A 26,552-nucleotide genomic window follows, 5' to 3' on the forward strand; every position below is an offset into this window, starting at 1 on the left:
AGCATCCTTATCAGTCTGGGGAGACAGAGTTAGCTGCCATCCTTGAGGGGGCAGAGGTGACTGGCGTTTTACTTTTGGTGATTATGTCAAAACTGGGGCAGTTTCATGCCGGGGGCGAATGATGGGAGAAGGAAGGGGGGTACATTTGGTCCCAGCATTAACCAGCTGCTTCATCTGGTCAGTGAACTCCAACATGGGGCATGGGGAAAGGGTGAGTGGAGAGAGCGATGGCATTGGTGGGGAATACGGATCCTCAAAGGCGTAGGGGTTGGTGAGGGGGTTCGAGGTTTGTTGGACGGGTGAAGAGAGGGGTTGAAATTTCTCGTCTCTGCTCTGTGGTCTCCCATGGTCAAATCTCTGCTCAGGGGGCTGTGGTGGATCACTGCCGTGCTTTGTTATGTCTTCCTCTTGTTTAGATTTGTCTTGTCTTGTGTCCTTGGCTGAGGGAGCAGATGTGTTGCGCAGAAAGTAAAGTAGGTTAGAGGTGAACAGCTTTACTCCTGGCTTGTTAAGGAAAAGTCCATCTGCCTTAAAAGGATATCTGCGGTCCGAGACAAAGTTAAAATGATCAATGAACTGCAGAGAATGGACAGTAGATGCAGTTAAAAACCATGTTTTCAGTGCCAACACTCTGCTGAATCTCTCAACTCCTCTTCTGACTGGCAGTAGAGGGCCACTGATAAACACCTCCACGTTTAGGGAGCTGACTGTGTTCAGCAGATCCATAAAGTCCAGTTTCAGCAATTTAGACTGATGCTTTACAACATCATGTGACCCTATATGCAGTATAATGTTCTTCACAGTTGGGTTTGCTCTGGGATTCTTTGGGCCAAGTCAGACACCATGTCTTTGCGAAAGAGAGAGAGAGAGTATTTTTGGTGTTTTTACTGAACATGCTTTTTACATCTCTTACAGCAGTCACCCACAATCAGAGTTTGAGGCCCATTCGTTAGCTTTCCCTGTAGCTTTTTACTTTTTGAATTGCTCTCAGTCCTTACCCTGCTGTGTGACGATGAGACATAATCCAGGTCATCACACGGAGATCCAGGGTCCTACAGCAGTGCAGCAAATCTGTTATCCAGTTGCACACTTGGTTGTTGGGGAGGCATTTTGTTGCTAATTCTCCCTTTTGCAGTTGTCCACGGCTGTGTCCTACTAAGTACAGGGGTTAAAGAGGCCTGCTCTGCCTGGATGATAATGCAGGCCAGTCAGTCATATCACAGATTTTGTAGTAGTCATGCACGGAGAAGGGAAGCATCTTGCTGCAAATTAGCTTTAGCTAAGTACCACGTTTCCAGTCACTTTAAGACAGGCTTGTGCTATTGGTAAGCCACGCTCACGCAGTACTGAGGAGGTCAGCAAAATTTTGAAATGTGGCGATAGCCTACTATGTCGACAACAAATGTATAGTCCAGTGATTTATAAGTATCCAGGAGCCGCTGCTCATAGTTTCTCACAGAGGAAAAGCAAGATTATCAGTAGAAATATACAAGCAGAGGCAAGAGTAAGCAGCAAATTCTGTGCACTGTAAGAAAGCAGGAAGCAAGCTACAGTATGTTTGAATACAACCCACCAATGTCTTTGGCTCTTGCTGCCACTGGTCTTCGCAACTCCGTCACAAATTTCTTAGCGTCAAGTCGTATTTCAATGATGTTGTTGAGCAGAGCAAAGAGCGGAGCCAGGGGGAAGGATGCCACGAACAATGTCACAAAACCAAACTGGATGACTGGACAAAGAAGAAGAGAGAATAATATATTACAAAGGCATCACTACTAACCGTCAGACTTATATCTGTGATTGCATCATTCTGACTTAAAAGACTAATAAAACATTGGTGGTCTTTGATTCTCTCTTAGGTGTAAGTCTGGTATTAATTATATAGATGGTCTGTATCCCCAAAAGGTTAACATCAAATCCTTCTTGTGAATGTTCTGCTTGTGTTTCTGTCTAGTGCTGAGGACACAAAGTGTGGTACTGACTCATTTCCATATATTCAGGTGTTAACCCAGCAAATGGTTCCAGGAAGTGGTCAGCTTCGTATCTCTGCAGCTTCTTCTGTCTCTCTTCTTCTTGAAAAGCCCCTTGCTTGGAGCGAATGTAGCGAATCAGCTTCTTCAGCTTGCTGAGGAGCACACACACACACACACACACACACACACACACACACACACACACGCACACACAATATGAACACACAAGCATGCAGACCTTTTCTCTCTTCTGTCATATGTAGCCAGTTTGGATTCATTGTGTTTTGTTTATTATTTTGCTGATACCCACTATGGCTGGATCTTCTTGATTAATAGTTGTTTGGAGCTTGAAAAGAGGGGCGTCTGATTTTTGTGTTGAGCTAGGCTTCCCTCCTAGGGGGTTATAACAAGTATTACTATTATTACGATTCTGAGATAGGCTAGTTATTAGTGCCTCTGGTGGCCCCTGGCCTCAGTGGTCGATATTATAAATGTAGGCTCTGCTACTTCTTCTCTCTTTAGTTTATCATTGTTTTTTTTTGTGCCTATTTTGTACCCTCTACAACAGGGGTGTCAAACTCAATTCCACTAAGGGCCACACTGGAAAATGAGAATCACATCCAGGGCCAGACATGTATATACATGTATGTTTAATGTTTAACGTACCAATCTTTGACTGCATTATTGCATGTCCCATATAGTCTTCTCACTTACAGTTTGTTTGACATAAATCCCTAAAAAAGTCAACAAAAAAGTGAAAAAAACACAAAACAAAAGTGAAAGTCAGCAACGCCATCAAATTCTGCTTTGAGTGTTGGGTAATTCCAGCTTTTAAAAAAACAGTTTTCCTGTCTTTTTGGTCTGGCCCACAACTAGGAGGGCCAAAACGCATTGTGAACCTAAACTGATATGCGGGCCGGGTCAAAATTTGCGAGGGGCCGGATTTGGCCCGCAGGCCTTGAGTTTGACACATGTGCTCTACAACATGCACACCCACAACAAACAAGCACACCATACAATACTGATATTACTGATATTCACATCCCATGTTATGTGTTCCTTTGTTATGCTTTGCAACCTAATTACTTTTGTTAAATACATTACTTTGTTTGATTTTTTAAACTTGTGCATCTCTTATTTTTAGGCACGGCCAAAGAGCCTGGTTATGACAAAATGGGGGCTCGTCCGGGATACAAATGTGAAAGATGCACAAGTTTAAAGGATCAAACAAAGTAATGTATTTAACAAAAATAATTAAGTTGCAAGGCTAATGACAATGTGATTTGTGATGATAAACGACAGTGATGCGTACTCACGGTACTCCAATCTCAAAAAGATTGTTCTGAATTAGCTGCTTTCCCAACATGGTGATACTCAGCTGGATGCACAGCTCCATCAGACAGCCTCCATGAGTACACTGTAAAACAGTCCAAAACTACAGTCAACCACAGCAAAAATACATTTTAACATGTAGGCCCAATGCAAAATGACAACATATACAGTATGTAAGGGTTTAAAGGATTGTTAATTCGTATAATGGCTTATTAATGACAGCATTTGGCTATGCGCTGACTTCTGTTCTGAAGTAAATTCTTAACCCAAGTACCACTTAGCTATTCCAGAACCACTGGGAAGTAAAGAGAACTTTAAGTTTACAATGTTTTTTTTTCACAGTATTTTGAGTAAAAGACTCACTTTTTCAGTGCTTGTGCACATACATTTGGGTATCTGGGGCTGTATTTCAGATACTTTTTAACTTGCAGATGTTTGGTAACCGTGTTAATTAGGGTATGACCTGATTTAGGAAAAAAAACATCAAAGTTGAACTGCTCCTAAATCCATGTTCGTATCCTAACTTAGTGTCCTAAAAGTGTATTACACAAGCATGCTAACTAGACAATTGATGAATCGTTTGACTAATTTTTTTTTTTAAATCCTCTGATCCCAACTTGTTAAATGTGAATATTTTCCAGTTTCTTCTCTCCTCTGTGACAGTCAACTGAATATCATAGAGTTGTGGACAAAACAAGACATTTGAGGATGTCAGCTTGGGCTTTGGGAAACACTGATCCACATTTTTTCATCATTTTCTGACATTTGAGAGACCCAACAACTAATCGAGGAAATAGTCAACATGTTAATCGTCAATAAAAATGATCGTTAGTTGCGGCCCTAATCCTAACATCCCAAAATCTTAAATTAACTTTTCTGGTTAAAATGTCTTAACTAACTTTTAGGTTGTTTGCTTTGTTTGCAGCCCTCACGACTGATTGCTGGACGGTACTCACAACGGCCAGCTACGTGACACATGCCACTATATCGATGAGGACTAGTGGGTTAAATCAGTGGTCCTACACACATAGTACATCAGGCAGACACACAGATAAAAACCTTGCATTTGGATGTGGCGGAAACAGGCTCAGACATTCGTTACAGCTGCAGACTTTTACCGATCATGCGGATGCGCATGCAGTTCCATTGTGGGAGTGGCTGCATGTGTCCGCGGCAATGCAAGCCTTGACATAAACGCTTGCCTGTGGAAAGCAAACTCTGTGTTTGGGCAAGTAAAATTATCCTTCTTAAATTTGGCCTTCATAATGTCAAATTGTGAAGCTTTAGTGTTTTCGTGGAACAGTGTTGCAGTGACAAGGCAGGTAGTCTTGCTTTGCCAGACCATCCACATGCTGCGAAGCGGAGGACGGTCTGGCTACTCCAGGGATGGGAGAAAAAAGTGCTCTGGTTTATTGGCATTTCTTTAAACCAATCACAATTGTCTTGGGCGGTGCTAAGCGCCGGATGGAGCCGCTGTAAAAACTCAGATTGGACAGATAGTCTAGCTAGCTGTCTGGATTTACCCTGCAGAGTTCTGAGGAGCAGTAAACCATAGTCCTCATGAATCCACCGGAGTTTAAAATTCCAACAAAAAAGAAAACAGAAGGAAACGGAAATCGGCGAAAATACATGCATCTGGCAGAATTTCCTGCGGAACCGGAGCAATCCCGGAAGTGGAACGTCATGGATATAGACTACGAAGCGGGCAATTTGCATGTATTTAATTTTGGCAGTAGCAAGTATGTGTTTTCTGAAATATTTCAAAGGTTGGTCACCAAGATAAGAGTGAACAATGTTAAAGTAAACAAAGTTGAGTACAAGGGTACTTATTATTGAGTCGAATTAGTGTGAGATTACAAAAGGTTTTGTTTTTAGATAATTTGTGTAAGTGTAAACCTTACCTCTTCCATTCTGTAGGATTCAAACACATACAGGTAGCTGCCAGGTCTGCCTACCAGTCTAGAAGGAAAAATAATGACTATATAGAGATATAGAGTGTTCTTCATCTTCAAACATTTATTTATCATTTTGGCTATTTATTAAAATGATGTGGTTAAACATTAGAATTAAAAACAAAGTAGCTGAAAGCTACAAAATGGCACTTTAAAATGCAATGAAGTTACTAACCTTCCCCTGAAAAAAGCAATGTAGATGATGGGGGTGAACGCATTGACAAACTTGAGAATGAAGGTCTTGAAGATTAGTCGTTCCTCAAAGCTCTTGTCTGTTTTAGGAACCTCTAAAAATGAACGGACACTTTCATTAGATATTTTTGCAATTTGCGATTAAAAAACACAGGGGCAGTATTATCCTAAACCAAGCTGTCAGAGGAGCTGCAGAAAGTGCACCGATGACGGGAAGAGTTTCCTGAAGATCTCCATAGTTTATTGTGTGGTGAATCATGTCAGGTTGCTCTATAGAAGTCCTTAATCAAAAAGTAAAAACAGAAAAGTAGTATAAAAGCTGCTCTTTAAAGAGGACTCATGGACATCCAGTAGTCCTCTCATAAGTTTCCTCTATTTGCTGTCCTTTTGTGGGGGTACGAGGCAATTAAAGGGAACCTATAGTATTTGCAGGGTCCTCTTTTAACCTGGTCTTATTAACAACAATAGTTTTCAAATTTTACTGATAACTAGGCTCAATATTCCCACCGGATAAGGGATGTGTTGTTTAACCTGAAGCTCCGTCTATAAACCTACCGCTTCAAACTGTCATACTCAGTGTAATTTGATAGTATTTGTCTGCTGTTGTTCATTGCTTTGTAATTCTGTGTGGGTTACACATTGTTTACACCAGAGAACTTAAACAGGGGGTCCAGGGCCCCTAGCGGGTACTTAGAGTTATTGCAGGGGGGTCGCAAAATTATTGTTCATTTTTTAAAAGTTTTTGTCAGTACAGAAAAATACTTTGCAGATCCATAATGTGAGACAGGTGCGTCGGAGGGGGATAAGTAGGTGAAAAGTTGCAGAGAAACTCACGCACACTGTCTAACTTGCAAAAAATAAATGTAATAGTAGGCAATGTTTCGGTACTAGACCATCATCTGGCAAAATGAATGAAGGGAGTTCCTTTGCAACTTCTGAAAGTTTTTTTCAAAATTTAAATGTCTTAACATGAATCCAACATATTTCTAGCAAATATCAATCAGCCTATTTGTGAAAAAAAAACTGATAGGCTTACTGGTCTATAGGTGAGGTAGTCACCAAGGTAGCCATCCGCAGATACAGTTCACTAAGTATTCACTGTCACATGTATGTTTAACACTAAAACATGTGTTATCATGCCAACAATTGTTTTATATTTTAGTTTTCTATGCACTTAAAAGGTAAGTATAAAGGCTTTAGGCTTTTATTTTAGGCCCAGTTTAATATGCAACTTAATTTTAAGGTGGTCCCTGCTCCATCTCTATCTCAGGGGGTCCTTGGCTTAATCTATGTACATTATCACATCCAATAAAAAGAACTAAGATGACTGTTATAACAGACCTATTGACCTTGTTAACTGCCTGAGCCAGTTATAAACCTAACCTACCTAACACAGTGAGCCAGCGTGCCACAGCTCCGTACACCTCATCCAGAATGAGGATGACAACCAGGTTGATGATGGCTGCAGTGGTTTTAACCGTCAGTTGAACATGGCTCCGGGTGACCGGATTGGAGCTCATATGAAGAGCGGCTTTGGTGGAGATCCGGTAGAGGATCACACCAAACACAATGGCAAACGTAACACCAATCTGACATTTAAAAAAGGTTTGCAAACATTTATAAACAGATTACAACAGAAAAAGTGATGTGACAATCATTCCAAAACATTTCTGGAAATCATCATTGATGTACAATATGCAGGGTATAGGGTTCTACTTACCATTAATAGCATCATGACAACGTTAGTCATGTAGGCTGGAAAGCGGTCTTGACATGTGAGCTTTTCAGTCTAAAAAACAAATCATATTAAAAACATATTCACTACAACTGCAATATGCAATTGTAGTAAAGTGCACTGTAACTGTATATGTTTTTGTGAAGTGTTGAACAGACACTATTAAAGCAGAAGCATGTCAATTTCTCACCAGAAAACCTACCAGAAGTTGTGCAGCTTAAATTCCAGTAGAACTGAATGCAAATCTAAATCCTGATGGAAACCTGATTCTTGAACTTCTAGTACTGGCCAGAGCTACAGTACTTGAGTATGGACTAGGACTCGAGTCCGGACTCAATACGTTTTTCTGTTGTCTCTGACTTGTCTTGGACTCATTGGTATTTAGACTCAGACTTGTCTCGGACTCAGCCATTGGACTCGTCAAATATTCTAGTTGTTCTCAGCTGAGTCCAGCAATAAATGCTTTTGTTCTAAAGTAACTTCCTCCTTCAAAACAAAACCATTGATGAGCATGCTCATTCAGAAAACAGATATTAGTTTAATTCAAAATCCATCTAGAACAGGCGTCGAGATTGGTTGCCTGAGATACGCCTGGCTGCATCATATACCAAAATCATCAGCCATCAATCATTTTCAGGATTCTTTTTTTTCTGTCTAGGCCATGACTGTCTCTCATTAGGACTCGGTCTTGACTTGCACTTATACCTCTTTGGACTCGGTCTCGACTAGGCCTAGTCTCGGACTTGTCTTGGACTCGTCAGTATTTACACTCCGACTTGTCTCGGACTCGGCCATTGGACTCACCAAATATTCTAGTTGTTCTCGACCGAGTCTAACACTATGTGCTTTTTTCCAAAGTAACTTCAAAACAAAACCATTGATGAGCGTGCTCATTCAGAAAACAGGTATTAGTTTAATTCAGAATCCATCTAGAACAGGCATTGACATTGGTCGACTGACTGTCTCTCATTTGGACTCGGTCTTGACTTGGACTTTAATCCTTTTTGGACTCGGTCTTGACTCGGTCTCAACTAGTCCTGGACTTCGACAAAGGTGGACTTGACTACAGCCCTGGTATTAGCATTACATTTAACTGTTAATCTGAGAGTTTATGGGTTGTGGAAATCAACAAAAGCAGAGTTAATTCATGCGCCTTGTGCAGTATTTTAGCAGTACAATACCCTGTGAAAAATAATACAGTGTGGCAGTGGCGTGCCAAAAAATACAGTAAAATATTGGTAAATATATACAGTTTGTAGTTTTCATTTGACAAGAAATCTTGTTGTGGCTTTTTAATGTTAAATGAAATATAATTACACCTTTAAAAACTCTTTCTCTATTTACTAATTTTATTTACCTCTACCCTAATATAAACTAGTATTTTACAGTTGTATCTTTGATATAAAAGATAAATATTTGTGAAATAATGATACATTTGCAAATATTTTGTTATGTGAAAACAAATGAATTTTCTTTAAAAAAATGGAAATGTTATGGTTATTCACAGTTACAGGTTTTTTCAGTTTTTTTTTTTTTACCTTAGACATGTTAATCAACAGTCTATTTTTGTAATGTTTGGAAATGTTCATGTTATTAATAAATAATGGAAAAACCTGTCAAATAAAATATAATAATTCTGTAAAATTACAGTTCTCATTATCTTTACCTGCTTAACCTTTACAAGGCCAAAAGGGGCTGGAGCCTATCCCGGATAAACAATGTATTAATTAGATATGTACAGCCCAGTAACTACTAAACACTATCTGTACTACCCCATCTGTGAAATAATGTAGGGGTGAAAAACAACTTAAAGGCTATACAAAAGGTGAATGAACTTGTAACACATACAACTTGAAAGATGTGTAGAGCCTACCATATAATTACCTTGTGATGTGACTTTTTATCTTTGCTCAAAGACTTCTGCATGACCCGGAACTCATATTCCGCCCTGGGGTGGTCCTGTGATGGTGACACAAACAGAAATGACAGAGAGTGAAACACAAGTGGAATGCCAGATCGATGTAAGCCCATGGTAGAGGAGGATAGGGTGTCTTAGAGCTGTTTTAAAAAAGGATTTGAAATAAAATACACCAATCACATAACACACATGTGATGTGCAAGACCACATTATTTAAAGTGTACTCAGAGTAAAAGTGATCAGAAGAAAAAAGAAGCTAAAAATAAAGAGGCGTCAAAGGCCAGGAAATAATCACAGAGAGAGACAGGAAAAATGATCATATTGGAAAGGATGATAACAGCACCTTATGGAACCTGGGAGTGGGATTTTTCTGGAATGAACAATGTTATAAAACTTTTTGTATTCTTATCCTAAAAAAAAGGTGTTGTTACTGGTAAATGAATCCAAATATCATATGTATTTTATATGGGTAAGTCAATGTGTTTGTATAATTTCGGACAATAAGTAAAAATCCATTTTCTCTTTTTTACTTTGTCAGAGTGTGTGATTCCAGGTTGTAGTTTGTGTGTTGTTGTATCTGACAGAAATATGTTTTAAGGTGATCCTAATTGCCTTATTTTGTCCATCTCCTGTGGTAGTAAATGGTCTCTGGCATCCATCCCAGGCTCCACTCTGTGTGACTGTCAGAGAGAGAAGCAACAGTGATAAAGTTAGCAAACATGAAGTCCTTTCCTCTCTAGTATGAGCTCTCACAACCACAGTGCGATTTAAAACAAAAAAAAGGGCTAACAATTTTTATTTCACTTTTTATTTATTAATTATTATATTATATATATATTGGTTGGGGGAATTTGGACTGCCGTGTGCGTCTCAGAGATGGGCAGTATTTCAACTAAATATATTTCAAATACAGGTTTTTTTGAGAATCTCTTTCTTTTCTACTATTTTGTACAGCATCACACTGTGCTATAATGGCACTGTGTTGTGTCTTTTGCACTTGTTCAATTGTTTGCTTGTTACTTGTATATAAGTGCTTACATATTTCTCCATATCTGTAGCAGTGTCTCTGTGGCCTGGGTCTGTCCTAGGGTTCAGTTTGTCTAGATTTGGAATTGTTTTTTTGTTTTTTGTTTTAAGGGCTACAATTTATTAATGAAATTATTTAGAACTGTTTGCATGAGTTGTACGCTGCGTGAGTAGAACAAAAACTCCATTTGCAGAAATCATTCATAGTAACACACATAAGTCTTGTGTGATGTGTTATGATCAGAGGTTGGTAGCAGCAGCAGGAAGGCTGCAAGAGTAAAGAGAGGAGTTTATCTAGTAATAGGAATTCATCCAAACCTTGAGAGCTTCCTGGGAAAATAAACCGAGAGAGAGAGAGAGAGAGAGAGAGAGAGAGAGAGAGAGAGAGAGAGAGAGAGAGAGATGGGATTGTTAGTAAAAACAGCCAAGATGACTTCAGATTATTACATTCATATCACTACATGTTTTTACTGTGTTGAAGAGAAATGTTAATGTTTTGAAAATACTATAGATTAAAGAGGATCACAAAAGCATACACACATAAAGTCAATAACAAGGTTATTGCCCGACTGGATTGTTTTTTAATTTGGTGACCTGGCTTCCAATTTTAACGATTTTCTTGACTACCATTCCGGTGCAAATCCACACCACAGACCTGTCCAGCTGATATGGGGTGATTTTTCCTATTAAGTGTTTAAAAGTCTACAGAGTATACAGAGAATATGTTTTTGCTGCCCCCGTACAACAAGAAAGACATGCAGTCGGACAGTTAGTCAAATTTATTTTGGGGGAAAAAACACAGGCGAATGGAACCAGTGACCATAGTCTATATCTACGATGTTACACTTCTGGGATTGCTCTGTTGCCGCCGGAAATTCTGACAGATGTCCCTCATTTTCAGCCGGATGTCCGTCCCCTTTGTGTTGGCGTTCTAACCTCCGGTGGATTTGTGAGGACTATGGTTAACTGCTCCTCAGATCTCTGCAGGGTAAATCCAGACAGCTAGCTAGACTATCTGTCCAATCTGAGTTTTCTGTTGCACGACTAAAACTACTTTTGAACGTCCACATGTTCCACCAAAACAAGTTCCTTCCTGAGACTATTTTGAAGCAGCAGCGTGGTGCTGTTCAGCGCATAGCGCCGCCCAAGACGATTGGCCAGTAAACCAGAGCACATTTTTCTCCCATTCCAGAATGTCATGTGGACTAGCCAGACCTTCCTTCGCAGCGTTGTGGAGGAGGAAGGTCTGGCAAAGCGAGAGTAGAGCGACCATAACAGTGACAGCAGACCACATTTGGTACAGAGGTTATGGCCACATGTGTATACATTTTAGAAAACATTACAGAAGTTGACCAATTTGCACAAAATCTATTAACGTATTCATTTATCTTGAAAAGCTGACACATGCCCCAGAACACAACTGATTTCATATTCCACAACTAACTATTACTAATGGTGATATACTCATTAATTTAACCAAGAAAAAAAACTCGCTTTTGACGAAAATGCAATGAAAGCAGCATAAATATGTTGAAAACCTAAAAAGAACTAATTATTATGAGAATGAATGTACATTTCTCTCATTCGTTAGAAACCTGGCTGGGACATTGTGTATTGTGGTTGCTTTTTCCGGGGCAATTTAGTACTTAAATCTTATTTAAATGAACCAGCTTTAAATTCGCACCAGCTTGTTTGACGTGTATCCAGTGGACTTCTTTAGCAAGTTTTGACGTGTATCAAAATATATCACACCTATATGGTATATTACAGCTGATGGTGTTCTTCACACAGGTGTAGCTCACCTCTTCCTTTCCAGTTATGTTATCTGGGCAGCACTCACCTCCTCATCTTCAAATCCAGTCAGGTCCCATTCATGGTTCAGTCTCATCTGCCTCCTCTTCCAATGTTCCATGAACATGGCAGCTATGAACCAGAATATAATTAGATAAATACGCAGAGGCGCCCAGACACTCAAATGTATTACGAGGTTTGAGTTCATTTAATTCATGCTCACAGTTAAACAAAAAAGCTGAATTTATATCGGATTTAAACGTAGAAAGTTACACTTTTCATCACGCTTCAACTTTAAATCTTTGGCACTTGGGTTACCAGGTGCATTGGGTAAAGGAGTAAGTGGTCATAGGTCAGGCAGTTCTCATGAGCCATTCGTACATATTGCTATGAAAAGTAAAGCACTGTAATGGAAGGAGATGACAGTGGATGTTTGGGTCCTAAAACACAGGGCTTTCAAGCCGGGGAGTGGTGTTCATGTCCCGGAAGAAGTTAAGGGGAACAAACAAAATTTTCACCCAGGAAACGATTGTTAGTGTCCCCAAAAGTACTACTCATGGGGACCGGTGTTTTAACCCAAACCACACTCTTTTTTTCTCATCTTAACCAGTCGTTTTGTTGCCTCAACTTAACTGTCGTCACCACATGATGCTCTCCTTTAGTAGGCTAAACTCAACTGCAACAGCCGCTAAAAGGACCGCCAGTGCCCTGGACCCAGCTCACAGTCACCTTTTCTCGGCTAAATTTAACTGTTAGGACCGCTAAACTGTCCAGTTAGAAGTTGTCGTTGATGTCTATGTGTAAATCTCCCTTCTTCTTTTACCTTAAGCCCAGTCCAGACCAAAGATTTACGACAAGACGAGTTGAAACTTGCAACGCGTCGGTCTGCAGCGTTCTAAAACCTGCCGGTTTACACCAATGAGACGAGACGAGACGGTGTATCATTTCATACACAGAAAACGACCTAACTTCCGACTTCCAGGCTTTTTTGTAGCTAAATATATAATTTGTTGTGTATAAATATGAATGTGGACAACGTTAGTAATAGTGAGATGCTTGCTACAGTCACATTTCTAGTGATGAATCGTTGAAAAACACATTTTATTTCTCTGATTGACAGCTTTGTCCTAGGCGCTCCCTCTCTTCAGTCTCTAGCTCGCTCCACCGTACATGCTGCAGGCCTATGTTAAGCCTCCGTTTGCAGTTTGTAACAGAAATGAAATGGATTTTGGATCATTTTTATTGTAGCTGACTTTAGAAGATAACGTCTCTTACGTTGTAAAACCAGCATCTAGAGACTCGACCAGCTGAGTCGCAGTGACACCATCAGCTGGTTTGAGTCGAGCTGAGACGGGCCGGTTCAGACCGCTGAAACTTTTCTCTGCGATATTCTAAAATGGTTTTGTCTCGTCACAAATCTTATGTCTGAATTGTGCTTATTCTTCCGGTTTGGCACAAGCCGCATGATAGAAATTTCATCATGCTATTTGAATTCTCCAGGCAGCAAGCTGCTATGTTCACACACGGGCTCAATCGGACATTACACAGACTGCACTCTGGAGCAGGCAGGGTAAAGACCGTTTATTGTCTGGTCCAACTGGTTCAGAAATCTGTTTTCACATACAGGTCCTCTGGGTAATGTCGAGATAAGTTTAGAGTTGCAGTGCATGTGTGAAAGGGGCTCAAGTGATACCAAGAGTTAGCATAACATTAGCTAACTATTTTGTATCACAGGTTACCTTAGGAACCACTCAGTTCATGACTGAATATTCCCTGTGTGGGAAAATCCGCCAGTGACATCTCAGCTGGCAAAATAAAGAAGGCCATTTTGACCACAAAGTTTAACCTCATAAAGTGGATGATTGATTGTATCTATGCATTTCTGGGCGAGCTGATGTGTGTTCACTCACCCCACAGAGCCATGAATATAGAGAAAAAAACGGTGGCAGGGTTGTCAAACAGGTGGCTGGCCCGGGCGGTTGCACAGGCAGTACTAAGTTTCCAGTAGCTGCACACTTTGTCACACAGAGGACACATGGTGATGTTGTTCTTTGGGTGGCAGATCTCCATGCTGGAAAACAACAGACACACACACAAAAAATATATAAGACAACCCACACCCCATTCAGAGGGCTCAAAACTTTCTTATATCCTAACAGTTTATATCCTTCTTTAGGCTATTTCTTAGAATATGTCTCAACTTCATTACAGAAATTTGAAAATCGAACACCTACCAAACAAACGAATATCCATATAGTCAAATATTTGGATCATGCCCTACTTTTTAACAAGGCAAGGCAAGGCAGCTTTATTTGTATAGCACATTTCAGCAACAGGGCAATTCAAAGTGCTTTACATAAAACAGATTAAAAAATTAAAAACAGATTTACATGAAAACAGATTAAAAAATTAAAAGTTACAGTGCAGTATAAGAAATTAAACATTGAATAGCAGTTAAAACAGTTAAATATATAAAAGCAGATAAAATAACTTTCCTGGACTCAGTGATCCATTTTTTGGAAAGCCAACGCTTTTTGACCAATATGACAGATATCTCATGCAATCCGGTCCATATTTTCTAACCATCTCACCCACTATGGGTCCAGATGCGTTGCACGGCTTTGAGGTTTCATTCCCCATAGTTACAGAAGCTTAGTTCTTTTCTTCGGCAAACCTTGTAAAACCCGGTACAGCCCTGCAGACAAAAATCTTTTAATAGCCAAGAACGTATTCTTAAACTATTTTATTTCTTCTGCAGTCTGTCTCTAAATAGTCAAGAACTCGCTCAGAGTGTTGATAGACAATTTTTTCTTCTTCTATTTAGGCCTTCTGCTAACCAACTTTTTGACCAGCCCAACGTCTGTCTCTTCTGTCACTCTATTTCCATGCCTGCATCAGAGAAACAATCAGAGATATATCCGTTTCTGCAAGAGAATGTCACTACCAATATGGCAGACATCTCATGCAATCCGGTCCGTATTTTCCAACCATCTCACCCACTATGGGTCCAGATGCTTCGCATGGTTTTGAGGTTTCATTCCCCATAGTTACAGAAGCTTTTCCTTTAGTATACTCTTATCATTTTCGATGTGGTCGTCACCGCAAAGCTTAGTAAGGTATGTTTTCCAACTCTTTCAGATGCAGGAATTGAAGAAGGACCCCTGTTATAATGTGAAACAAAGCCTACACCCTTGTACACAATCACACATTCACACAGCCCATATCACACTGTAAGTTCATAGCATTTGATTCGGCCAAGATAAGGTCATTTTAGAAGTTTAGACGCTAGCTTGTTTGTAATTTAAGCATTTGTTAACCGAGCAAGATTCTTTTAATATATTTTTGTCAGGGCCATCTGAGTATGCTATGTGCCAAGTTTCAGGCTGATCAGGTAAAAACACTAGGAGTTTGAAAAAGTAGGTTTTGCACATTGATGAAAAGAAGAAGAAGAAAGAAGAAAGTCTTTCGCGAAAATGGCATGGCCTACGTCATGTGATTCAGCTTGATTCAATTATAATAAGCAGTCACACAATGAATGAACACAATGGGCCTATTGTGAAACAGACAGACAGGGGGTCTGGTTTGTCTTACTGTGTGGTTCGGAGTCCGGGTGAGACTCTGACATTAACACTTGCACTGAGCGTGTGTGGTGTGTGTCTGCATGAGTGTGTGCCGGCAGCATGTGTCATAATATCCTGTGGATGATGAGAAGCAGGTTGAGGAAGGAGAGGAAACCCTGGTTTACAACATATTCATCAAAACCTCTTCCTTTGTCTCCCTCTTCGTCCTCTCTCATTTCTCCATCCACTTTGATTTGTTTTAGCTCTAACCCTGTAGCTTACACAGTTTATATTAGCAACTCATTATGTCCATTATTTTATTTACTGGTCCCCAGTGGACTTCTTTAGCAAGTTTTGTCTTTAAGCTTTTTGAGCTTTATTTCTTTATTATGGGCTCTAGCTTTCCCAACGTTTTAGACACAGATATGGTAATAATAATGGTCCGAAATTATGTGAAACAAACATTTTCTTGATGGAGGACCCCTAAAGCCCCCGCCACGTCTTCTACAGACCTAAGGAAAAAAATGATTTACCTAAAAGAATGGTCTAACCTTTTGGAAATTACTCTTATTTGATTTTGATTAATCTCATGTCTGTGCGTTACATACAGAGTCTAATTTTCCGACAGCATGTTAAGGCTACGATCACAGTGACATTTTATATTTTAAACCTGCATAGCAACTCTTAGACACAATTGTAGTTTAACCAATGTGGTGGAATTTCTAGAAGACAAGGGGGAGAATTAGGTAATATCAGGTTACTGCCGGGTCACAGGATAGGGGACGAGAACATCTATTCGGCCATACTCCATCACTAAACCTGTCCTGTGTTCAAGTATGAATTTTTGTGTGTCTCTAGAGATTGAGGGAGTCTAGGCAGCTGCATGATAAGGGAATGTTGTGTTCCGGGACTGTCTGCTTTGGAAGTCAGCAGAACACAGGCTAGAGGGCCACACACACTGGACTTGCAAAACAACAAGATTTAGGTTAGCGTCTGTGTTTGAGGAGCCTATGTTAGGGCATTAGTCTCGCATTGGCTTTCATGGCAATAAGATAAGTATAAGGATGCGCTGTAAGTGGTCAGTAAAGCATTAGTCTTGCATTGCCAGACCTATCCCCACAGCGCTTAGGAGTAAGGTCTGGCTACACTATACATACATTCTGGGACAGGAGAAAAAAAACAGTTTGCATTTCTTTAAACCAATCACAATCGTCTTAGGCGGCGCTAAGCTCCGGACGCAGCGACGGTGGCTCTGCAAAATAGTCTCGGGAAGGAACTTGTTTTGGAGGTTGAACGTGTTGAAATTAAGTTAACTGTTCGTACAATACAGTAATGTGAGCTATTTAAATTACCAGTGTATCTCTGTGTGTACTTCATCCACAGCAATCCCACCAAAAAGTCCCAGTTAGAGAGGAAATGCCCTAAACATATTCTTTGTATATCTTTACAATCATTCCCCGAAAGAACCAAGCAGGCCTGTCTTGTTGCACGATCAAAACTTTCTTCAAAAACTTGACATTTTCAGCGTGTAGCTTGGTAGCTTGGATGTTCTGGTTGTTGTTTCCCAAAGCAAACAGAGTCTGTGTCTCTGTGCCCGGCTGTTGTTCAACAAGAATTAGTTTGCACCTCCTGACAAACCCCCAAACTCCTGTTTTTACATTTACGTTTGTGTACAGATTAAACAAACACAATCCAACATGTTAATCGGTCAGCTTCAGAGGGGCTGGTAGGTGTATTTTTTTGACTTTGGGCTGAGGCAGTCTTGCTGTTTCCCCCCTGCTAACAGTCTTTATGCTAAGCTAGCCTAAGCATGGTCTGACTTCGGCTCCTATTCAATGCACGGACGTGAGATTGAAAGCCATCTTTTCAACTCGCTCTCAGCAAGAAAGGTACATTTTCCACAATGTGAAGCTGTTCCTTTAAGCTGTTATAATAAGAGGGTTTTTTTTACAACTATCTAAACCTTCTTGTGATGTCTCTGGATGTCATAAAAGATTTCTCTGCAGATCCTCAGATCTCTGGGATTGTAGAGTACAATATTGCCATAACTAATGAGATTGATGCCCAAAAGCAAGACATGTCAAATTAGCTTCAGCGAGACAAACAGCAGCACTAAATAATTGGTTAAAGAAGGGTTAGGGTTAGCCCTAACCACAATAGGCTGACAATCAAATGTGTGTGTGTGTGTGTGTGTGTGTGTGTGTGTGTGTGTGTGTGTGTGTGTGTGTGTGTTTACCTTGGTATGTTGTCATCAACTGTTGCACATCCATACAGAAACACGATGACTCCCACGACAGAGGCAGGAATCAGCATCTGGGTATACAGACCCAACCAGGCAAAGTACAGACCAATCTTCTCGCCAAAATACTTCCTAAACCCACAAAAAGACGCAAATCATTTAGATTTTTCAGACAAAATTAGGTCAAGCTCAAGGTAAGGTCAAGGTAACTTTATTAATACCCGAAGGTAGATTTGGCTTACAGTGGGAGTTGAGTGGGTCAGCCTCCTTTTACACACACATACACACAATCAGCAGCAGACTGTAGAATGTAACGTGACAAAGGAGACATCATTGCTCATTACTAATAAAATACAGTAAATCAATAGTTCCGCAGACACAAAGAAAAATATAAAAATCTATAAATGAATAAAAATAAACGAGGCAGCAGACCTGTATTGCTAATACTTATTTAATATACGTATAGCCGCTGGGACAAAGCTGTTTCTGTATCGCTTCGTTTTACAGGGTGGTACTTTATACCTGTGTCCCGACGGTAGGAGCTGAAATTCACTATGTAAAGGATGGGAGTGGTCTTTCAAAATAGTTCCAGCTATTCTTTGTAACTGTTTAGAATACAGGGATTCTGGGTTGAGCTGTGGCTTTCCTATCAGCGTACTGGACCACTTCACAATTTGATTCAGACGATTCCTATTTTTAAGAGACAAGTTCCCAAACCATAACACCAGGCAAAAAGACAAAACGGATTCAATAAAAGCATGATAAAATAGGGTCATCAAGGTTCTGTCAATATGGAAGGAGGACAGTTTTCTCAGGCAAAACAATCGCTGGTTTACCTTTTTATACACAGTGTCACAGTTTGCCTCAAAAGTCAGTTTGCTGTCAATGGTCGTTCCAAGATATTTGTAGGTTTGAACACACTCCACTATTTGATCCTTTATGTTGGAGACTTCTTGTGCCTGGGGGAGTTTTCGAAAATCAATAAGCATGTCTTTTGTTTTGGAGGTATTCATCTGGAGGAAGGATTTTTCACACCATTCAACAAAGTCCTGGATGACTGAGCCATGGCCAGTTTCATGGTCTTGCAGCAGACTAACAATTACAGAATCATCTGCATACTTTAACATTGTTCTATTCCCTCTATTACTGCGACACAAATTTGTGTAGAGGATGAACAAGAGAGGGGACAGCACACATCCTTGTGGGGAGCGGTGGAGGAGCATACCTCGTCAGACAGTGTTCTGTTCACTCTCACTTGTGTGTTCTGTTAGTTAAAAAGTCCAGAATCCTGCCAACAATATTATGACTTAGATCAAATTGTTCTAAAAGTCTCTCTGTTAGAATGTGGGGTTGAATTATATTAAATGTGGATGAAAAGTCGATAAATAAAAGTCTGGCATGTGTTCCCCTTCCTTCCAGATATTTAAGAAGCAAATTCATTAAAGTGACTGAGGCGTCCTTGACTCCCCTGAGTGGCCTATAGGCAAACTGCATTGGATCCAAAACATACTTGGTTTTCTTTAAAATTTGAGACCTCACCAAATGTGAGTGATGTAAGTGCAAAACCGAGAATGAAAACAATTTAGAGCATTCGCGAGACCAAAATCTGAATCAAAGCCGTCTAAAGTGACAGTACTACGGCTTTTTGGTTTACTGAGGCCTGCAATGGCTTTCATACTTGACCAGGGTGAGCCAAGGTTATTTGAAGCCATCTTGTTTTCCAATTTTCATTTATAGTTATGTTTTGCTCTCAAAATCTCTAGTTTCAATTCCTTAGTGGCTATTTGCAATTCAGAAGTTGCTCCATGTTTAAAGGCACGTTTCTTAGCCTGTATGCCAGATTTAACAGACTTATTGACCCAAGGTTTATTATTAGGGTACATTTTGACCCGCTTACATTACTTTTCCCCTCTTTAGAAGATTTCTGTATGTGGGCAGAAGGTGCACGCAGTTGTGATCTCCAGAGCCCAGGGGGGGGGGTAAAGGGCGTGATTTATAAGCCTCCTTTACTAACCAAAGCACAGATCAAAAATTGTATCCCGCCTTGTCTGACAGGATATGTATTGATAGAATTTTGGAAGTGTCGTTTTGATGGAAGCGTGGTTAAAATAACCCAATATTTATAAGTTTGGGGCGTCAGGCGAAATTGACTGTAACTTTTGTACTACATCAAAAATAATTTTGCATGCAGAAGAAGCATTGGCTTTGGGGTGAATATATACGGTTCTGACAAAGAGTTGGGGGAACTCGCAGGGCAGGTAGAAAGGACGCAAAGACACTGATAAGAGTTCCACATCTGGAGTACAGATAGACTCTCTGACAGTAACAGAGTTACAGTATCTTTGGTTCACATACAAGGATACCCCTCCTCCCTGGGATTTCTTTGTCACCTCTGCGTTCCTAGATGGTGCGGTGCTCCAAAGCCCTCAATCTGCAGGTCGGAATCTAGGTTGCGCCCGATGAGCCACGTCTCTGTGAACGCCATCACGCAGCAGTCTTTAAAATCCTTTTGAAAACGGACATTCCCCTGGAGTTCATCCATTTTATTCCTTAGAGACTGAACGTTCCCCAGGATCATCGAAGGCAGCGGAGTCTGCTTGAGCCGCAGCTTCCTCAGCCGTAATCGGACGCCACCTCGTTTTCCCCTCGCTATCGTCTTCATCTACTCTTCTCCCTTGTTCCGCCATAAGTTTTATTACAGGGTTATCAAATCTTAAAGTAAAATGTAAGCACAGATTCATAATGAAAACAGCCTTGCATTTAAACAGCACAGGGGGCTGCATTGTTGGGTGCATGTTGTTTAAGGTACTGGTGTCCAGGGAAGGGTTAAACTCAAGGGCAACTAGACATGGTGAGTGGTGCTCCAAAGACATTTCGTCTCCCATCCGAGGGCTTCTTCAGATCTGACTGAAAGGTAGGGAAACCCAGCTATTTAACCGCTTTCCTCTATTAAACCCCCTGTCAAAATGATCAATAGCGTTTCGTTTGTTAGTGCTCATGGCTGTTCTAACGACAGTTGTTATGATCGTTGGAGACTTAACTCTTTGTCTGTCTGCAGCGTCCCGAGTCGCAGCTGCAAAAGTTAGCATGATGGAGATGGCCAAAATACACAGAGCTACTTATAGAGCCGTAGCCCCACCTACCAACGCCACTGGTTACTAATGCCCGTGAAACGTTTGTGTATCCGCCCTGTGATTCAGATTCACTTAAATGGGTTCTTGCTTGACCCATGCTACTGTACACCCTTCCACTAGGTTTAATGAAAATCGAGCCAGTAGCTTTCCAAAATCCTGCTGACACACAGACAAACAGACAAAAAATAATCAACAAACCGAGCCGAAAACATAACCACCTTGGCGGAGGAAATTATTCTAGTGTCACAGTGGTATGTACAGAAACAACAGCAAGAACTTCAAGCAAGAAATGTTTCTTATTTTAGGAGCCATCATCCCGTCATATCATATCTATAAGGCTCACGATATACTAGACATAAGAATAATAGTAATAATAGACAAGCAGCTGTGATGCGAGCAGCAGTATTAAATATTAACATACCTACTTTGTGTGTCCCTAGAGGATTCAAAAGTATATCCAATAGGGGACCGATCAAAGCTGATCAATCTTAGCCTATACTGAAATGGCTTTCTTGAGAAATACGATCTTGATTAAGAAGTTCTTGCTGCATTCAAACACAACATCTGCATCCTATATATAAATGCTCAGTTCATAATACGATCCGTACTTTTTTAAGGATAAAATCCATTCTCTGGCCTTGCTGTAGCAATGTGTGTGTTGCCATAATTTAACATACAATGCTTCAATTGGACAATTGTGCTCTGACATAGCCGCCGTACTACACACAAGGCAGTTAATTTCTTTTACACTTTTCCAAGTGCAGTATAGCTTTGTTTGCAGCCTGTTTTTAATGTGGTACTTGTTGATGAAACGATGGTGCCTACGCTGGCAAGACAGATTGGTATTGCGGTCTGTATATGCGCTAGAAGTAATTCCTACTTTACTAGCATTGTGTCAAAGGGACACAAGTTTGCAAATGTTAAGCTTTTCTCAACTTTTCCCTGTAGTGTTGGTGAGCACCTTTTAAATCTCTGTAGCTCAGCATGCAGCGCTGGACTGAAACCCCAGGTCCCATTTACAATGAGCAGAAGCACACTCCTAGCTTTGGAGTCTGTATCTGTAAATGGCCCCTTAACGTTCATTTGACGCACACAACCAACACTTGATTGGAAAGCGTGGTATGCGGGATGGCCATAATTCGCAAGGTTTATGTTACAACTGTGCTCATAATTGTTTGTATTGTTGCAAAAGTACAACATACAGAAAAATGCTTACATGCTTAAAAATCAGTCTAAGGTATTTCTAAGTAAAATATTTTTCCACACAGCACCCACTCACCACTGCTAATTATGGTCATATTAAAAAATATGATACAGCACAAGTTGAATATGTACAAATCAATAAGCTAGAATGACGTTCCTTAAAAAAAAAGCCTTGGCAGAATAGTAGGATGACCAGAGTTGCTTGATTGGCAGTAAATGATATATCTAAAGAGATATGTCCTTACCGCACAAGTCCGATGGGCTGGTACTTGTAGAAGACACTGTAGTTTGCCCACTCGTCATTCAAAAGCTATGGAAGACATTCAACAGTATTTTGTTAAATTGTTTGTACAATTTGATCATGCCTTAAGCCTTTCTACTGCCATATTTGTCTTTAATACAATGGTTGGGTAGAGTTCTAGCTCAGAAAAAGCCAGTAATTACACTTTTAAATTGGGATTAGTTTTTCACAAATGAGAAAAAACAGAGGCTACTTGTGTGTGGAGCTATACAATGGGAGATTCCATACATGTTAAAAAGAAATACATTCATAGTGTACCTGTGGACACCAGCAGCATGTGTTTCACATGCGTTACAGATTTTGTGGTCCTAGTGTGTGTATGTCAACTGTTTGTGGACTGTACATGTACAAAGCTGTACATGTGAATCCAAAACATAAAACAACATGTCTGTGAAGACTTGTTAGTGGCTTTGATAAGTTTAGAAAAACTCTCACCTTTCTGTCATTGAAGCTCTCCTGATTAATGTCTCCCTGAAAAAGGAAAGAGAAACACTGAAGCTAGTTACAATGAACACTGACTGGAGACTGTAAACTGGGTTTAACCATCTGAGATGGGTTTAAAGACTACGACGAGACGAGACGAGACAAGACTAGTTTGAAGAAAAGGTGGCTCTACAGTAGTTTTCTAGTGCTGGCATCTTTTTACCTTTTAGTGATTACAAAAATGTGACTGATTATATGGGCTCCAAAACACTAGCATATAAACATGATTTGGAACTACTACGACCTATAATAATAGTAATAATAAGCTATTATTGCCAGGGTTACACTACTCACATCGTGAAGAGGATACGCTGCTGTATAGATACCACTTCCCAGGAGACTGGTGATACCTGCCGAGAGAAAACAAACACAGACGCAGGTGTTAATGTGGGTTCCACATCTTTACACCCTAGCTCAGTAAATGTGACCACGGCAGAGTTATTGTAGCTTGCAGGCGTCTGAATTATGTTTCTTATAAGTATGTGTTCATGATAATAAACTATGCCCCTACATGTGTCCTTTTTTTATAACCTAAATAATCCTAGCAGTCATGTTAGCCCTGCCTGTGTCACATTTTTCTACAGTACTCAAGACAGCCACAATGGTGCACGCACTCACCCTCTCTCATGTACTCAAGAGCACACTTTTACATTCACAGACACTGATGGGGCAGCATCAGGAGCAATTTGGGGTTCAGTGTTTTGCCCAAGGACACTTATAAACTGGAAGGAAATATAAACTGCACACATTACTTTTTAGCTCGCAGTCAGACAACTTTGTAGCTTGCACACCGATAACATTTCAGCTTGCACACAGAGAACTATTTAGCTTGCACACAGACAACTTTATAGCTTGCACAAAAAGTGTGCGAGGTGAAAGTGGTGTTTGTGCATGGAAAAAGTAGTATATGTAGATGCTTATTATGTGTGGGCAAGAAAAAGAAGTGTATGTGCATGCTTTCTTTATGTCTTTGTGTGAGAGAAAAAGTATTGTACTTGTCAGTGTACGTGCATGCTTTTTATGTGTGTGAGTGTGTCTGTGTGTGTGTGTGTGTGTGTGTATGTGTGTGTGTGTGTGTGTGTGTGTGTGTGTGTGTGTGTGTGTGAAGTAAAAGTGGAGTATGTGCATGCATCCTTGATATATGTCCTAAACAGCCCTTTATAGATGCCCACTCTCTCCCTATCTATTCACCATTTTCAAACTCTTGACAACATCTACATAAAAGGAATCCAACCATCAGTCTCTACACAAATGATATATTGGTGTTCCTACAAAACCTCACCTCATCACCACAAGGTACAAGTAAACTTATTGAATTATACTCCAATATTACAGACTACTCTAATTACCGGAATTACTCTTCCATTCTTCCACTACGTAGCAACAGCTGGTATGAGCCAGCCCATACACCTTCTATCCCTTTATGCACATGTCACATCACTTATTTAGGCATTAATATTTCCCCAGGCTGTCAGAACTGTTCAAACTCAACTTCACTCCACTACTCCAAACAATAAATGGCGACCTCAGCACTGGATGAACCTACCACTATCCATTAGCTATAGAACAGCTTCAGCCTAAAATAAATAAACTATTGTCAGTTATTTCAACTTAACCCTCCCTCACCTGGTCCAATCGTTAGATTCATCCTACATCTCCAAATTCTACTGGAAAAACAAGACACTGAGAATAAAACTGGCCACTCTACAAAAGGAGGCCTGGTGGCCTTTGACAGAGATCCAGACTTACCCATGCTGTACTTGGCCTTGCATTTTGTTCTTTTTAGTATTTCAAAAACCTGAAAGGAAATTAAAAACCAGAAGAACTTAACTTTATTTACCATGCTCCTGAAGAAAATATTCATTGAAATATTGCTCTTCTCTGCAGTCGCAATATTTAACCTTAACCAAATTCCTGGTGGTTTCTGTTAAAAAAAAATGGTTCTGACAGTTGACAGTTCGGAGAAGGACTGTCTATTCATCAACCCCTGGTAGAAAACTTCTGTGGACTTACTATTGAACTCCTGGTTCTGCTGTCAAAGAAGTCATCTTTATCTGAGAGGTCAAACCTGTTAATTAAAAACACAAACACACACATACTTGTTACTGTCTGTTAAAGGTCAGACATCTTAATATTGTGTATACCACAGTATTAGTACAGTTTGAAAATAACTTCATGGTGCTTCCAGTCAGCCAGTTTTGGATCACTGTTAAGATACAGCCAAAGGAAATAAACATTTCCTGCCATGTTCCAACTAAATATCTTCCAGCAGTTCAATGGGCATATCTGGTAGACCTTTAATATGAAAATCCAGGGTTCTACAGAACCTGTATATATTTTTGCAATGCTACTCATTTGCATAAAATGTGCCACTTTTGCCAAGTGTATGCATGTTACCTCATTTAAATATGTGCAAATAGAACAGGAGTACAGAAATGCTGTTTGATTGGCAGCGCAGATAGGGGTGCATTTCACCCTTTGCAGATGAATTGTGTGGTTTCTTTGGACAAAACCTTCACTGCAGGTGGCCTCTTTACTGTTGTGTGGCCGGTACACCCATGTTAGGCTACAAGGGTCCAACCTTTTTCTATCAAAGTGTAAACGGTGCACTTACAGGTGTTGTTTTTCCCTGGAAAAAGTGTGTGACAGGTGTTTGAAGTTCTTGGGTTGATGCTCCTCAACATGAGGGTGGAGAGGTTCCACAACTTTGCTGACCAGGGAGCTGATCTTCTCCACAACACCACTCAACTGCTTGACTTCATACACCTAGAAATCCCCACAACACACACACACACACACACACACACAGATTAGCTCTACTCGGCTTAACGGCATGCTTGTGGAGGTTAGGTAACAGCAACTTATTATGGTTTTCACCAAAACAAGTACATATGTATTCAGGCGATTCCTATACTGTATATAAACTTCACTGCTCACCAGGGCAGGAATTTCAGAGGGGCATGATGGCTGTTTTCTGTAATATTCTTGGGTTTTCATTTTGTTATTGTGTTTTTATTAAATGTTGTGTTTTGCATCTCAGTGCCACCATTTATAGGCCCACTTAATGGATGTAAGTATATTGCTGTCATTTTTGGACAGAATTGACTGTGAAAACGATGGCTTGCCCTAATTTACTGCACAGTCACTGCGATCACCAAAGCTCCAGTTGTTCACAGCAACAATGCAATTTGAAACAGGCTCTTTTAACATTGCACACATACAGAGACAGTAACAAAGTTGGGTTACTCAAATAGCATTAGAAGAAAAATGGCTTCTTCATTCTTTACCCAGAGCAAAAGACGGAGACATGAGTTACTACCTTCTTGGTGGGCATCTTTAGCTTCATTAACTCGGCCTCTCGACAAAGAATGTTCCAGGGAGCGTGAATCTTCACAAAGCCCACCCCTGCAATCTTGGTCTAAGAGACATACAACAAACAAATATGACTCAGTTGTATACAACTATCATGTTTTGATGTCATTATGAATACAAAACAGAAACTTAGACTAGAATGTTGCATGTCAAGAAAATGACATACCAGGTGGGGCGAGCAAAAACCTACGTACACTGTGGACAACCCTCTAGGCCAGCGATTCCCAAAGTGTGGTGCACCTACCCCTTGGAGTGCTTTAGGTGCCTCTAGGGGGTGCGTGAGAGGAAAGATGTAATGGTGTAATAACTACACCAATACTTTTTAGTGGAAGTTTTCATGAAAT

At 40.3% G+C, this 26,552-nt stretch overlaps 1 protein-coding gene across 1 annotated transcript in view; it reads right to left on the minus strand.

Annotated features, from left to right (window-relative positions):
• The window catches only part of ano1b (anoctamin 1, calcium activated chloride channel b), a 44,885-nt gene that overhangs the window by 7,664 nt on the left and 10,669 nt on the right, over positions 1–26,552 (minus strand). Inside the window, exons 3-20 of the mRNA XM_078257957.1 lie at positions 26,156–26,254; positions 25,451–25,602; positions 24,850–24,904; positions 24,586–24,634; positions 23,131–23,186; positions 22,789–22,824; positions 22,298–22,362; positions 17,713–17,847; positions 13,827–13,987; positions 11,966–12,048; positions 9,066–9,140; positions 7,167–7,235; positions 6,834–7,035; positions 5,430–5,541; positions 5,204–5,261; positions 3,287–3,387; positions 1,980–2,122; positions 1,574–1,726 (exon numbers count right to left, since the gene is read on the minus strand). Of these exons, the coding sequence (XP_078114083.1) occupies positions 1,574–1,726; positions 1,980–2,122; positions 3,287–3,387; positions 5,204–5,261; positions 5,430–5,541; positions 6,834–7,035; positions 7,167–7,235; positions 9,066–9,140; positions 11,966–12,048; positions 13,827–13,987; positions 17,713–17,847; positions 22,298–22,362; positions 22,789–22,824; positions 23,131–23,186; positions 24,586–24,634; positions 24,850–24,904; positions 25,451–25,602; positions 26,156–26,254 (1,804 nt within the window). The remainder of the gene's footprint in view (positions 1–1,573; positions 1,727–1,979; positions 2,123–3,286; positions 3,388–5,203; positions 5,262–5,429; positions 5,542–6,833; positions 7,036–7,166; positions 7,236–9,065; positions 9,141–11,965; positions 12,049–13,826; positions 13,988–17,712; positions 17,848–22,297; positions 22,363–22,788; positions 22,825–23,130; positions 23,187–24,585; positions 24,635–24,849; positions 24,905–25,450; positions 25,603–26,155; positions 26,255–26,552) is intronic.

Source organism: Sander vitreus, chromosome 8 (assembly GCF_031162955.1).
Source record: "Sander vitreus isolate 19-12246 chromosome 8, sanVit1, whole genome shotgun sequence".
Lineage (NCBI taxonomy): Eukaryota > Metazoa > Chordata > Actinopteri > Perciformes > Percidae > Sander > Sander vitreus.